This window comes from Mastomys coucha, unplaced genomic scaffold (genome assembly GCF_008632895.1).
Source record: "Mastomys coucha isolate ucsf_1 unplaced genomic scaffold, UCSF_Mcou_1 pScaffold8, whole genome shotgun sequence".
Classification (NCBI taxonomy): Eukaryota; Metazoa; Chordata; class Mammalia; order Rodentia; family Muridae; genus Mastomys; species Mastomys coucha.
The window spans coordinates 39,387,073-39,401,445 of record NW_022196914.1 but is presented as its reverse complement, the minus strand read 5'-3'; the positions used below and the strand labels follow the sequence as shown (position 1 = coordinate 39,401,445).

At 48.6% G+C, this 14,373-nt stretch overlaps 1 protein-coding gene across 3 annotated transcripts; it reads left to right on the top strand.

Moving 5' to 3' along the window:
• Position 1: 1 nt before the first annotated feature.
• Nr2f1 (nuclear receptor subfamily 2 group F member 1) lies at positions 2-11,309 on the top strand. 3 transcript variants are annotated; one of them, XM_031360743.1, is made up of 3 exons: positions 2-2,129; positions 4,520-5,047; positions 10,279-11,309. In XM_031360743.1, exons 1-3 carry the CDS (start codon positions 1,676-1,678, stop codon positions 10,557-10,559), a joined length of 1,263 nt encoding a protein of 420 aa, XP_031216603.1. In that variant the 5' UTR covers positions 2-1,675; the 3' UTR covers positions 10,560-11,309. The 3 variants fall into 3 exon arrangements, with proteins under 3 accessions (XP_031216603.1, XP_031216605.1, XP_031216606.1); XM_031360745.1 differs by having other exon boundaries at positions 1,557-2,129; positions 4,523-5,047; XM_031360746.1 differs by lacking the exon at positions 2-2,129 and adding an exon at positions 2,147-3,874.
• Positions 11,310-14,373: the final 3,064 nt, after the last annotated feature.

Sequence of the window (14,373 nt, the reverse complement as noted above, 5' to 3'; positions counted from 1 at the left end):
CCTCTCCTCTCTTTAGCCCCTCTCTCCCTCTTCTCCTTTCTCTCACCCACTCTCCTCTTGCCCTATCTCTCCCCTTTCTTTTCCTTACATATTCTACTAGTTGTCGCCCTTCCTCTTTCTCTCCCTCCTCCTTTTCTCTTTCACTCCTTTCCTCTAGAAGAGAGAAGACTAAACTTGAAAAAAAGGAGGAGGAGGCACCCCCTCAGTATTCTTCTTATCGTTATTATATATATATATACATATATATATATATGATTTTTTTTGGAGGGAGGGTGTTGGTTCCCGGCTGAAGAGCACTTATTTAAAATACTAAAAAAAGAACATTTTTGGGCGATCTCCAGGGTTTTTTAACTAGCTCTGTGTGTTATAGCAGAAGAAGCAGAAGAAGCAAGAAAGAGGAAAAGAAGAGGATTATTTATTCGACCTACTTTGGATGTCTCTCTCGCTTTCTCTTTTTCCTTTTTTTCTCAAGTATTTTCTTCTGATTTTTATTTTTTCCTATTTCGCTGTGAATTCGTCGCTGGCGTGAATTATCTCGTATTTTTCTCCCCCTTCCGTCACCTCCCGAAAGAAGAAGGCAGAGAGAACCCGGCGCCACCCGCACAACAAAAAGAGCAAAGTGTGTGATCTTCCTCGCCGGCTGCCTCCCGCTCTCCAGCGCTGCCTTCCTGAATGGCTGGCTGCGTCCGGCCCTGGACCTGGCCCCCCGACACCCGAGCGCCCTGATCCTCGCCGGCAGCTTCGCCCCGCATCCTGCTCGACTCTCCCAGCTCCCGGCACTCTTGAAACCGGGCGAGGGCTCCCGCCGGGACAGCGGCGGCGGCGCGGGCAGCCCCGGCCTCGGCTCGCGCTCGGGCTGCGGCCCCGACTCCGGCTCGGACTCCCGCCCGGGCCCCGGCTCCTCCAGCGGCGCTCGCAGCGGCGGCCGGCTCCTCCAGCAGCGCCTGCAGCCGCGACCTGCTCCTCCTCCGCGGCCGCCGCCGCCCTCGCCGCTTCCTCTATGTCGGCTCAGCCCGCGCTCTGCGCGTAGCCCCAGCGGCCAGCGGGCGGGCGGGCGGGTGGGCGCCCGGCGCGGGTGAGCGAGTGTGTGTGCGAGTGTGTGTGTGCGCGGGGGTGCGGGCGAGGCGGAGGGCGAGTGTGCGCGCGCCGTGGCCCATGCCCGCCGCCCCCGGCGCTGCGCCCCGCGCCGCTCCCGGCTGCCGCCTGTGCCATTTCTGATTTTGCAACTTGGGGAAGAAGAAAAAAGCGAGAGAAGGGAGCTCGCTCGCCGGGGGGTGGGGAGGGGGGAGAGAGAGCGCGGCCCCCCCAGGAACGGAGCGCGGGGGGGAGCGGGCGAGGGGAGCAGGGGTGTTGGGGGGGGAGCCTGAGAGCCTGGGGGGGCTGCAAAAAGAGAGAAAGAAAACAGCAGGAACCACAACAAAACGCCAGCAGGGCGGGCGGGCGCGCAGCGGCAGCGGGGCGGCCGAGGCAGTAACGGCGGCGGCGGCGGCGGCGGCGCAGGCAGAGGCCGGTGCCCGGCTCGGGCTCGGCTCCGGCGACCCCGGGGCGCCCGGTGGGCCCCCCGCCCCCTCCCCCTCCCCCCTTCCCCTTCCCCTTCCCCTCCCAGCGCGCCCGCGCGCCCCGCGGCCCTCGGCGAGCAGCTCGGCTCCCCCCAGCGCTCCCCGGGCCCAAAGATATGGCAATGGTAGTTAGCAGCTGGCGAGATCCGCAGGACGACGTGGCCGGGGGCAACCCCGGCGGCCCCAACCCCGCAGCGCAGGCAGCCCGCGGCGGCGGCGGCGGCGAGCAGCAGCAGGCGGGCTCCGGCGCGCCGCACACGCCGCAGACCCCGGGCCAGCCCGGAGCGCCCGCCACCCCCGGCACGGCGGGGGACAAGGGCCAGGGCCCGCCCGGTTCGGGCCAGAGCCAGCAGCACATCGAGTGCGTGGTGTGCGGGGACAAGTCAAGCGGCAAGCACTACGGCCAATTCACCTGCGAGGGCTGCAAAAGTTTCTTCAAGAGGAGCGTCCGCAGGAACTTAACTTACACATGCCGTGCCAACAGGAACTGTCCCATCGACCAGCACCACCGCAACCAGTGCCAATACTGCCGCCTCAAGAAGTGCCTCAAAGTGGGCATGAGGCGGGAAGGTGAATATTTCTTCTCTGCTTCTCTCCCTGCGCTTCGCCCGCCTCCCTGCTCTTTCTTTCTCTCTCGCCTTAGTGCCTGTGGCTGTGGGGATGGGGCTCCTGTGGTCCCAGTCGGTCCGGGCTTCCCAATCTTCGCTGCTTTCCTCCCCCAGCGTCCCCCCCCCTCCCAGCTCGCTGCCGCTGCCTCCCCCTCCCGGCCTGCGCTCCTCTCCCCGGCTCCTCCACCCCGCCCGCTGCCTGCTCAAGATTGTGTCCCTGGGATCTTGAGCTGTAGCTTAAAAATCCCTCCCTTCCTCTGTTGGATGTGCTCCGTGTGTGTCTCGCTCCCGCTTGTGTGTGAGGATGCTTGGGGCTGTGCTGGCATGAACTTGGGAGGGGTGCTGATTTTCCGCAGAAAACCGTTTCTCTCTCTGTGTGTGTGTATGTTTTGTTGTTGTTGTTGTTGTTTTTCCCATTCCACTTTCTCCTCTGCCTCATCGTACCTTTTATTTATAATGGGAGAGGACTGGGACTGGAGGACCCTGAACCATAGATTCATTGCTGCCACCATCCTTTAGCTTGGAAAAAGAGGAGTGAGATTTATTGCACTTGTAGGTCTAATTAGGGGGGAAGGGGGGCTTCTGGCCTGTTCACTGGCTCCCTCTCCTCTTCAGGGATCTGGGGCCGCCTCCTCCCGAGCTGTGGCCTTGTTTTCACCCCTATACTTTGAAAGGAAAGTTTGTGACTGAACCCTGCTTTCATAGTAGTGTCATTTTTAAAGCTTGATACTCGTTTTATTTCTTCATCAAACTCCACCCTCTGCTTAAATACTGCATACAAATTACAATTTACAACGGCATTTACCGATCCTTCTGAGTTGGCTATAATGCATAGGCTGCAGCTGGCTTGAGCTTCTGCATCATTTAATCGATGTGTGGGATTTGTTTTTTTTTTTATTAAACACAACTTTTGATGTTTAATTTGGATATGCTTCATGTTCATGTGGCATGAGATGGAACACTTTTCTTACAAATATATTTAGCGGTTTATAGTTAAAGTTTATCTCCTGACAACCATTAAAGATATCTTATAGTCAAATTAGTGAACCAGTCAATTTCGAAGAATGTAGATTACTTCTTCTTGTAATTGACTTCAAAATTATATTTTATATACCACAAGAAAAGAAATTGAATTCCTTCAGATCTCAAGGAGAAGGCAAATATGACGACTTCATTTCTAGCTTCAGGGAGATTATGCAGGCATCTGAAAAAAAAAACTTTGAATTGTGCTCTCATTTAGTTGAAAAATAACTGCCAAGTTCAAAACTACAATTAGAAAAAGTATTCTAACCATTGTGTTTCAAGAGCGTAAACTGCACTGGAACTCTTGTTGGAATTAGAACCAAAGAAAATAGTGTAGAGCCTGAGATAGGACAGCTCTGTGGACATGGACCTAGCTCTACTAATTTGTTGGGGGGTGGCAGTTCAGTAGCCTTAACTTTCCCTAGAGTTGTCTTTGTTTACATGGCAATTGAAAATGCTGGCACTGTTGAAGTAAAACATACACATAAAAAAAAAAAAAACTTTGGTCAGCTTTAAGAACTCAAAGCATGCTTACGTTTTGCATTCAGATGGTTAATGAATCCAGTGTTTTTGCAGTTGCAAGCTCGCGCATTCACTGGGCAAAGCTGGCTGCAGGTTGCAGTGGCATCGCACAGGACAGACATTAATTATAGTTCCTACTTTTTTCAATAATGTTTGGCTACTGTAAGTTCAACTTTTTCTTGAATTTTTTAAATTTTCTGTTGCTTTTAATAGTGAGAACTTTGTATGGGGGCAATCAGGAGGAGGGGAGATGGGAGGAGGTTGTGGGTGATGCTTTCTCAGCAAGATATGTCACTTGTATCTCTTTTAAAGATTATTCTGTAGCACTTTAGAGATTTGGGGAATATTTTATACACTTGCTGCTTGTTTGCAAGTGAAGAGTGCTCTAAGGTTGTGGCTGGTACCACAGCCTTTCTCAGGTTTCACTTAAAAAAAAAAAAAACTTTGATTTGTATCATTCTGGAAGGGTGAATGGGGTTTCATTTATCTCTGTGTAGCTGGGAGTTTGGGTGGTACTTTCTTAGCTATACTGAGCTAGGGGCCTTGCAGTCAGGCCTAGTTCTTCCCTAGCTAGAATAGCCAGGGATGCAGACTCTGGATGGACACATGGAGCCGGTGAAGGTAGCTGATTTCACCCCAGATCTTCTGGCAGTGTGGTCTGTGAGTAAGAACCAGCAGGAGAAGATGCTTCGGGAGCGAGTGGCTGCAGGAAATAACCACATTGCGTTGGGTGCACGCTGTGGCTCGGCAATGTTCACAAGCCCCCCTGGATGCACATTGCCTCTTTTCTCTCTTTCTTTTTATCAGCGGTTCAGCGAGGAAGAATGCCTCCAACCCAGCCCAATCCAGGCCAGTACGCACTCACAAATGGGGATCCTCTCAATGGCCACTGCTACCTGTCCGGCTACATCTCTCTGCTGCTGCGCGCAGAGCCCTACCCCACGTCGCGTTATGGCAGCCAGTGCATGCAGCCCAACAACATCATGGGCATCGAGAACATCTGCGAGCTGGCCGCCCGCCTCCTCTTCAGCGCCGTCGAGTGGGCCCGCAACATCCCGTTCTTCCCGGATCTGCAGATCACCGACCAGGTGTCTCTGCTACGCCTCACCTGGAGCGAGCTGTTCGTGCTCAACGCGGCCCAGTGCTCCATGCCCCTGCACGTGGCGCCGCTGCTGGCCGCAGCCGGCCTGCACGCCTCGCCCATGTCCGCGGACCGCGTCGTGGCCTTCATGGACCACATCCGCATCTTTCAGGAACAGGTGGAGAAGCTCAAGGCGCTGCACGTCGACTCTGCCGAGTACAGCTGCCTCAAAGCCATCGTGCTGTTCACGTCAGGTGAGGATGCGGTCGCGGGGAGGGCAGGCTGTGCGGGGAGCTGGCGCAGGCACCGTGCGGCGCGGGTGCCTGGCTTCCTGCAGCTCTCGCGCCGCCGCTGTCGCTGTGAGGCCCGGCGCTCGAGCCACCTTGGGCCTGCCCAGGGTCTGCAGCCCGGGGACGTGGCTGTCGCCGGCCGCGCTGCTGCCATCTTGGGAGCGTTAGCGATGCTGGAGCGGAGGAGGCTCGGGTGAGGCCAGCGGCCTGGGCCTGATGGATGGCCTGGACCCAGCGCGCCCCGAGAGTGAGGCGACCGTGTGTCTGGGGAGGCAGGGCATTGTGGATCATCTAGCTTCTGTGTGTGAACTCTCTCTCTCTCTCTCTCTCTCTCTCTCTCTCTCTCTCTCTCTCTCTCTCTCTCTCTCTCTCTCTCTCTCTCTCTCTCTCTCTCTCTCTCTCTGTGTGTGTGTGTGTGTGTGTGTGTGTACAAGAGCTCAGTGATTCTGGGGGAGGAACGATACAGAAGGAAGAAGAGAACGTGGGAAGGTGGCTTCCTAGTCTGTGTGGCACTCTCTTTGGATGAGTTTCCCGACAGAGAGACACAGACAGAGGCGGAAAGGGAAGAATACGCACAAATAAATCATAAATAATCTCGCTTTATTGCTGCCTGATTTTCCCTTATCGGAAACCATTCATGTTTGCAGTTGCTGAGGTTATTGAGGGTCGTAAAAAACGGATTCGATCTAAACAAGAAAGATAAAAAACAAAAGCAATACTGTAAAACCCGCAAGCATGAGAGGACTCCGGGCCGGGAGATAAATTTCATAGCTATGCAAACACACAAACACTGGAAATTTAAAAGGATGCCTTAAAATATCAAATTAAGTGTAGGCGGTGGTAGCATGCATGTTAACAATCTCTCTTATGATAGATGGTTCAAATTAACTTCCAGGAAAGTGCATTAACGTAGCCTTTGAAGGGCTCTGGTCTAAGCCTGTGAGAACACTATCCGCTTTTTATTATTGGAACCTACAAGAGGGAAATATATACACACCAGGGACAGCAGGTAACGGGGAAATACAAACAAAGCCAGAAAGAACTCTGCTTGGGCAGAGCTGGGCCTTGGGCTCTATCCACTGTAAGTAAGGTTAGCTGCAATTTTACCACCGTTATTGACACTGTTGTTTTTAATTCCTCGATTAGGAGAACAAATAAACCATTCTAATAAATCTATCCTAGTCAGGCTCTCCAAAAGCCAAATTAAAACCATTCTTGAGAAGAGACGGCAAAACTCTTTTTCCTAAGGCCTTGTTGAACAGTAAGCAGTAGGATAATCTATCAAGATTTCTCGACTTCCATGCATGGAGAGTCATATTTACATTGTATTAAAATGACTCTGAAATTTGCACAATATTGTAATGTAGCAAATGTAGTATTAATATCGATCAGAACAACAGATAATTTATTTAGACAAGAGCAGCTCATTTGTATGCAAGGTGGCCAGAGCCTTGGACTTGCCCCCTCCCCTTTTACTTTCTGTGCAAATGCAGGTCTGCTAGGGAGTCCATCCGTCTTTGCAAGGGGATAAAGTGCAAAACTTAAAACAAATGGAAGACTTATTGAATAGCTTCCTCCGACTTTGAATGCATTTTATCTTAATAAGTCTTCTTGATGGAAATGTGTTTTTCAAAAGTGACAAAGAGCCTGGGAAGCAGTGAGCAGGATCCTTTGACTCTGGCAGGCCCAGGCCTGGCTGGCGCTCTACTACCCATCCCTTTAGCCAAATCCACCAGGAAGGGAGCCAGTGTGGAGAAGCTAGGGTTGTAAAATCTTACCCAGTGAAGTGTCTTAAAGCAAAAGTGTGTGCCGTGGAACTGGACAGAGGTTTTCTCAGCAAAGGGTCTCTCTTCCCTTTTCCTTATGACCCAAAAGTTCTCTGAATACTTTTTACTTTGCTGGCCTTGTGCTGTTAGAGAGAGGAGAGAGAGAGAGAGAGAGAGAGAGAAAGAGAGAGAGAGAGAGAGAGAGAGAGGGAGAGAGAGAGAGAGAGAGGCCTAGGATTGTGTAGGCTGCAGGAAACATTGTGGAATTATGCATGCTTCCCTTTTAAACTTTCCATCTTAAAGCATTCCTATGAAAAGTCCCTTCATTAAAAAAAAAAAAATGTTTTCCAAGGGAGTTTTATTGAACCAAGTCTTCAAGGTGCAAGGTATGCTGAGACATGAACAATAACATTATTTTGTTGGAAAATTGCAGGCAGAATATCTGAAAATGGAAATAGACCTGTCAGTAGTAATTCACCCCCCCCCCCTTCACCATCCCCTTCCATGCAGTACATTTCCACTTTTGACTAAACTTGTTTTGATTGCTAGCCAGAAGGGAATTCCTAGGAAGAAGGGAATTCATGGGAAGCCTTCCCTAAGTCATCTAACTTTTAAGCAAACTTTGAATGATGGAAAAGACAGTTTTAGACATATTGTCCAATATGGCTTGCCCTGGCTAAGTATTTGAAGCTGGCATGAGCTTCCCCCGTGGTAGTTTTCACATTTGGCCTCCGGATGGTGTAATCCTTAATATTCTGGACATCATCCAAAGACTAGGTCATGACCTGAACTTACTTTGAAAAAAAAATTCTTTAATTCATACACCTAAATATTCCTTCAAATAAATGAGACTGACTCTGAAAAGAGCCATCTAGTTAACATAAATACAATAAATCCATTTTCTGCACAATAATAACTTTGATTTCTAGTTATGGCAGCTGATTACATCTATATTTCCTGAACACTAAACTCTTCTGAATGCACAACATGAAATACATTCTCTGCACTACAAAGGCTAAGCCGGGAAGGCCTGAGCAGTAATGGTTATTTATTTACATAATTTCTTTTCCTTATACTGTAGAAGGAATATTAAAGGTTCCCACATTGACAATACCATATAAAAGGTGAGACATGGATTTTCTATGTTCTATCTTCTTTTCTTATCTGGAGTATAATTCATGGGGGCAAATATGTACTAAATTATACCTTTCACTCACCTCTCTTTACCATCACAACCCACCAATTGATTCAAACACTCATCCTGTCTGTCTACAGATGGGAGAATTCTGCTACGGGGGTGAATGATTAAGCAGTGTGTGAAGGTGGGCCTGAAGTAGGACTCATGATGATAAAGGCCATGGGGATAGGTGACTAGGATGATAAAGACCACCAGGGATAGGTGACTGGTGCCCAACAGTCAGCCTCAGTCCCAGGCATTCCATTTCAAAGGTAAAAGGATCTGAAAGCAGCCAGTGTAGAACGCAAGTGTACCTGTCTAGGCTTCTCCTTGGAGTTGCTTGAAGAATGAGGAAGTGACTTACTCCAGGGACCCTAATATTTTACTGAATTAAAGATATGTCATATAGATAGTTAAGGGAAAATCTGTTGGGATATCAATGGGCCTCTCTAATATTGTGTTGTCAGTGGTTAAGAGTATCCCATGGTGTGAGGTACAGAAAATGTATGCAACACAAGATACATGTGGATACATCACACACAAGTCTGTGTGATGGCCATTCAGCAAGGCTATGCTAGAAGCAGACCCAAGGGCTGACCTGAGAGTCCCCTCTCTATGTACTAACGCCTCAAGGAGGTGTTCCTGGCCAAGCCTTGCTGGCCATAATAATCTCCCTGGCGTCCCAACTCAGACCAGTATGGATGCACTGCACCAGCTGGATGGAGTAATTAGACATCTGAGAGGAACCCAGTCTGGTCCTGAGGTCAAAGGAGACTTGCCTTTAGAAGTTCTTGAATTATCACCAGTTATATTTAAATATTTGCTTAAGGCCATACCCTTGTAGATGAAGATGACAGAGTGCTTTTTGAAGCCTAGTTCTTGAACCGATACACAACATGGAAACAGCAGACATGGATTTTGCTTTGAATAATTTGTTGTTTTCTTAGGGTCACACTTCCCCATTATACGATGTTCTGTTACAGGTGTTGTCATACATAAATTCCTTCCCAGATCTGTATATTAGCAAATGCTGTCTTTGATCTCTAGCCAACCTCCTGACTGGCTAAGGGTTCCTCTGTGATCTTCCTGTTTTTAAAATATGCCTTACTTGTATTAAGAAATAACATAGGAAACGAGGGGGAAGTGCCACTGTTTCTCTGATTCCCTGTTCCTCTCCCTTTGCTTGTCTCTGGCTAGTGTATACAGGATAATCTGCTGTCTTGAAATATTTTTAGGTGACCTAAAAGAACTTTGGTTGGTTTGAAATAACCACAAAGGTTTTCAGTTGCCATCATTGTATAAAGTGCCTTGTGCACTTCTCTCTTGGCTCCTGCTGTAGGAAACCTAGCTCCCCGCACATCCCTCCCTTCCAATTCCCTACACCCCAGTTCCGAGATAGATAGAAGATAGATAGAAGCATCGGCTGCCTCTAACCCAGCTTTGTGTCTGATCACTGAAGATGTTTCCTTTCTGCAGCCTGAAGTAACTGAACCATATTCCTCCTGCTTATTATACAGCTCACAGAGATGTGACCAATTTTCAATTTCTTGATCTAAGAAAGATAGAAGTGTCCACTCTCACTGAGGATTTGTTACAGGGCTCTGTCCTGCATACATAGTTGATCTCCAATCCTATATTGGTATAGTAGGGGCTTGATCTGATTCTCGGTTCTGCCAGTTTGTGATCCCTTACCCCCTGCCATGTGTATTCACTACACAATCTAGGTTCTCCTTGAGCTTGCTGGTTGGGGTCAGCTGGGTTTGGGGGGAGGTCTCCAAGAAACCTTTAAAAACTGTTTCCAACGCTGTCTATTTCTTCAGGGGTTTCAAGCACCCCAAAATCAGGAGGGAAAGGGGCAAACACTTTCCTTTTAATGAGCACAACCAGAAGTATGCTCCCCTGAAGGAGAGAACAGGTTGCAATACACAGCAAACAGGGATTCACCAGCATGCATTATTTAATCCAAAGGTGAAAGAGGGGCAACAAAGCTATGGCCAGGTTGTACCTCTGTGTGCATGTGCATCTCTCTCCTTTTCTCCCAGGCATGGTGAGGCTTGGATTTATTGTTATTTGTATAGGGGATAGGAAAGAGGATGGCAAAGAGGCTTGGAGAGAAGGAGTTCTTTTCCTTCTCTTCTATTTCTTTTTTCCTTTTTGCCTCAAAATATTAATGGTTTGTATGCCTTTGCTGCTCACTCACCTAACATTCTGTCCCCTTTCCCTGTCTCTCCTTCCTGTGGCTGCTCTGGCAGATGCTTGTGGCCTGTCGGATGCTGCCCACATCGAAAGCCTGCAGGAGAAATCACAGTGTGCACTGGAGGAGTATGTGAGGAGCCAGTATCCCAACCAGCCCAGCCGCTTTGGCAAACTGCTGCTGCGATTGCCTTCCCTTCGCACAGTGTCCTCCTCTGTCATCGAGCAGCTCTTCTTCGTCCGTTTGGTAGGTAAAACCCCCATCGAAACCCTCATCCGAGATATGTTGCTGTCAGGGAGCAGTTTCAACTGGCCTTACATGTCCATCCAGTGTTCCTAGACCTTGGGTGTTTCCCACCTGCCTCTGCTCCCTGACTCCCTAGAGACTAAGAGGACTCACCCTGACCAAGGACTCAAAAGCCTTTGGGGATGCTGGTATGATGGACCAGGCAGGCCAGGCAGAGGGGAGGAGGGCTGGGAACAGGAGCAGGAATGCAACCTGAGCTGCAAACCAGGAGAAAAAGAGACTCATTTAGGATCTGATCTGTAAGTACATTGGAAAGGAAAGAAAAAGGACCTCATGTCTGGTGAGAAAATGAAAAAAAAAAAAGATTTGGAAGAGAGGACCATGAGAAATTTAATAAAATAGAAGGAATCTGATGGACCTTCCAGGATTTATTGTGGATGGATGTGGATATATTCTGTACAGAAAACTACTCATATGGAAGTGGACTGAATCCTATGTAGAAACACACACTGAACATTGTTATTCATTTTGTAAAATACTAGTCTTTATTTTCATTTTTTTGTAAAATTTAAACATCGTATGCGCATAAACAAAAAATGAACAAGAATTAGGGGGAAATAACATTTTCCAAATAATTATAAAAAAAATTGTCCTGTGTCTATGTATCTATATCTGTTTTGTATTTTTTCTGGTTCCAAACCAGATTTCCTGTGATTCTATACTAATAATTTTTGATATAACCCTTTGCTTCTTATAATGAGTGCGATATATGTTGTCGAGGCTGTTCTTCAAGAATTAAAATTGAAGTGAAAATTTAAACAAAAATAAAAGAATTTAGCAAAACCCATGTGTCTGGTTGCTTGAACTATACCCTCAGAGCAAGAAAAGCTCCTGGATAATTTGTGGATAATTGAGTATTGTTAGGATCTGGATTGTTGAAAGGGAGAGAAGACTTCTGAAGTCCAGTACTAAGTAGGCTGCATCTGTTTCTTAGACCAGCCACTGCATCACTTTTGTAAAGCTGAAGGAAAGGCCAGGCTGCATGTGTGTGATGGGGTAGGAGGGGAAGGCTGGGCCTTGGTGGCTAGACAGAAAGAAGTCTTTTCAATTTTTCTCTGAAGACAGCCCTGAGTCAGAGGCGGTGGGAAGGTGTGGAGGGGGGAGAGGCCGAATTGCTTTTGAGGCACAATTTCCAGGCACATGGGCCTCACAGCTTGCTTCAGCTCACCTAGATTCTAACTGCGGTGGGAAAGTTTCTGAGCTGGAAAGGGTGTGCAAAGTTTTCATGGCAGGCTTTGAGGGCTGGGGGGTGGGTGGTGGTGGTGGCTGTGCAAAGCTTTTGAGTCTGGACGGACTGGACAGCTGCTGGTTATCGGCCCTAGGTCTTGCTTCTTTCTTCCTCTGGGCAAGAACTGAGACATCAGCACCTTGAATTTTGCCTTTGCTTCTCTTAATGCATTCCTGGAGATCTACCCACCTGTGGTTGGTTTGTCCCTCTCTCAGGCTCTGGTCAAGGGACTTCCCAGTAGGACCTGGAGCTCTTGGATGTAGGGGGGATGAACAGAGCGCCCCCCAACACATACTTTATAGTACTTACAAGCTGAACTCAGAAACTAGGACTAGGTGTCAGGAAGCTAAGCTAGATTGGATTCTTCCCTAAAGTGCCATAGGGGCCCTAGGGGCCCTTGGAAAACAGATACCTCTCTTTGAGGCATCTAGCTGGGCATGTATCGAGGTGAGGGGCAAGCTCTGCGACAGCTTTCAGAGTACGAGAATGTTTTATGCGATCTGAGCTAGAGCTGTGAACACTCATACTGCCAAGGGAGCTCTTCCTTAACGTATTAATAAAGCCAGATCTTTAAAAATAAAACCCCTCTTAACACGGCATCCCCCAGCCCCTGGCCCCAGAAAGGTGTAGATGATGGAAGAGCTCACTTTTAGTAGCCATCCATAACCTTGCGCTTTTACTTTGCTATCTGAAAGTTTCCAGGTCCCCCAAATTCTTAAGCAAGCCCCACCTGCTTGACATTTTGAGTAATCTGAGTATGTATGGGGCAGGATGCCGCTGTAGGTCCATGGTCTTCAAGCTGCACACCTAGGAAGGCTGAGCCTCAATTCACTTTCCTACAGTCTAGATACCTGAGGCAGGGAGGAAGGGAGGTGGTCCTGTTTAACACAGGGGCCTCCTAGGAAGTATTGGGAGCTCTTTTGTACTGGCCAGTGGCAGAGCTTGGGTTCAAAGGTGGGCTGCAGAGGGAGGGGAGCGGAGCTGCCAGGAGAGTTTCACCCATCTTTCCTGCCTTCTGGAAATAAGATGAAAATATATTCATTACAATGTGATCCCTCTGATGAAAACGTATAAACATTCCTCCTAGTTCTGCACTGTTTCAATTAATTTCAATATGAAGGCCCAAGTCCAAGCCACCCAGTGTAGAAAAGGATGGACAGCATGGATCCAAGATATCCAAGGCACTTACTTCAGGGTTTTCAGGGGTGTAAGGGGTCGTTTGACTTTTGCTGCCTGGGGTCTCCAGAGTGCTTGCGATCTGAGAATCCCTGCGAACTTTTTGTAATCCTGGGCCCAACCTCCCAGCCAATTCAATTGTGGACAGAGAAGCAGGCCTCTCCAGGGGCACTTCCAGCTTCCAGGAAACCCAGAGCTGAGTGGGAAAGAGGAGCCAGGGATACTTGCATGCCCACTGGCCTGTTTGAGGATTATGGGCAGTATTTCCTCACCCCCCCCCCCGACCTACCTGCAATATGCACCGAGGAAAACTTGTGCTTCTGGATCTAGGTCTCCTTCCTAAGATAGACCAGGACACCATGAGACTCAGGGATCAAATCAGTGGGCACCCACGCTAAGCTGCTTGAGCCTGCCGACTTTCCATTTTAGAGCACAGGGCACAGAAACCACATATACTCACACACAAATCTGATCACCCTGAGGAAATATTGAGGAACCAAGACTGCAGCCCCTAAGATGCTGGTGAAGCCTACTAGCAATCCGGAAGCACACACACACACACCAGGGAAGCATCTTAGGCTTCCTGGCTGGCCTTGGTGGGTGCATAATGAATCAGGCCAGCGACTTCAGGGCTTTCGGTGCTGAGAACAGGCTCCAGCAATAGCCAAACTATCTAAGTTGAGATGCTCTAGTGCTTTCTCGGGCTCAGGTAATCTCTGTGGTCCTGAGCTTAGGTGGAGCAGGTGGAAACTTTTTCTGCCTGGGTGGCCAGCTGGAGTGCACAAGATACTGAGCTACTTTCATGCTAGGCACCAGGGGGAGCCATCGAAGCAGGGTGAGAGTCTGGAGGTCATTCTGGATAAGCACCAGCTCTTACCTCCAAAACCTGGGAAAATGGAGACTAACAGAGTATGGGAAAACACAGATTGCCCAGAACCAGTGGAAACTGAGGCAACCCTTGTGAAGTGACTTCTTTCTCGAAATTACCACGACTTAGAAAGGTTTAATATTCTCTCTTAATCCAAACACTAGAGACTTCAGTGACTTTGAAGTAGGTTGAAACTACCTTAGCTGAAAATATTTGAAAGTTACTTTCCGAGAAATCGCTAGGTAAACTAGGCTGTGCCTTTACAGCCCAGACGACAAGGTAGAATGAGAAAATAGGATGTTCTTCCTACACCATTTCTGACTTGGGACCAGGCTGAGTGAAAGAAAACCCAGCTTGCCCCTCTAGAACTCTGTCCCTCCTTAGTAGAGGCTCAAGGTCTCTAGCAGGGTCTCTGAGACTTCATAGACCAGCCTTGCTGTTAGGAACGCTAGAGAGCTGCAACACAGCTCTTTAGGGTAGTGAAAAAAAGAAAGAAAAAGAAAAGAAAAGAAAAAAGACAGAAAGAAGAAAAGAAAAAGAAAAAAGGAAAAAGGTTATTTTTGAAAAATGTTTTT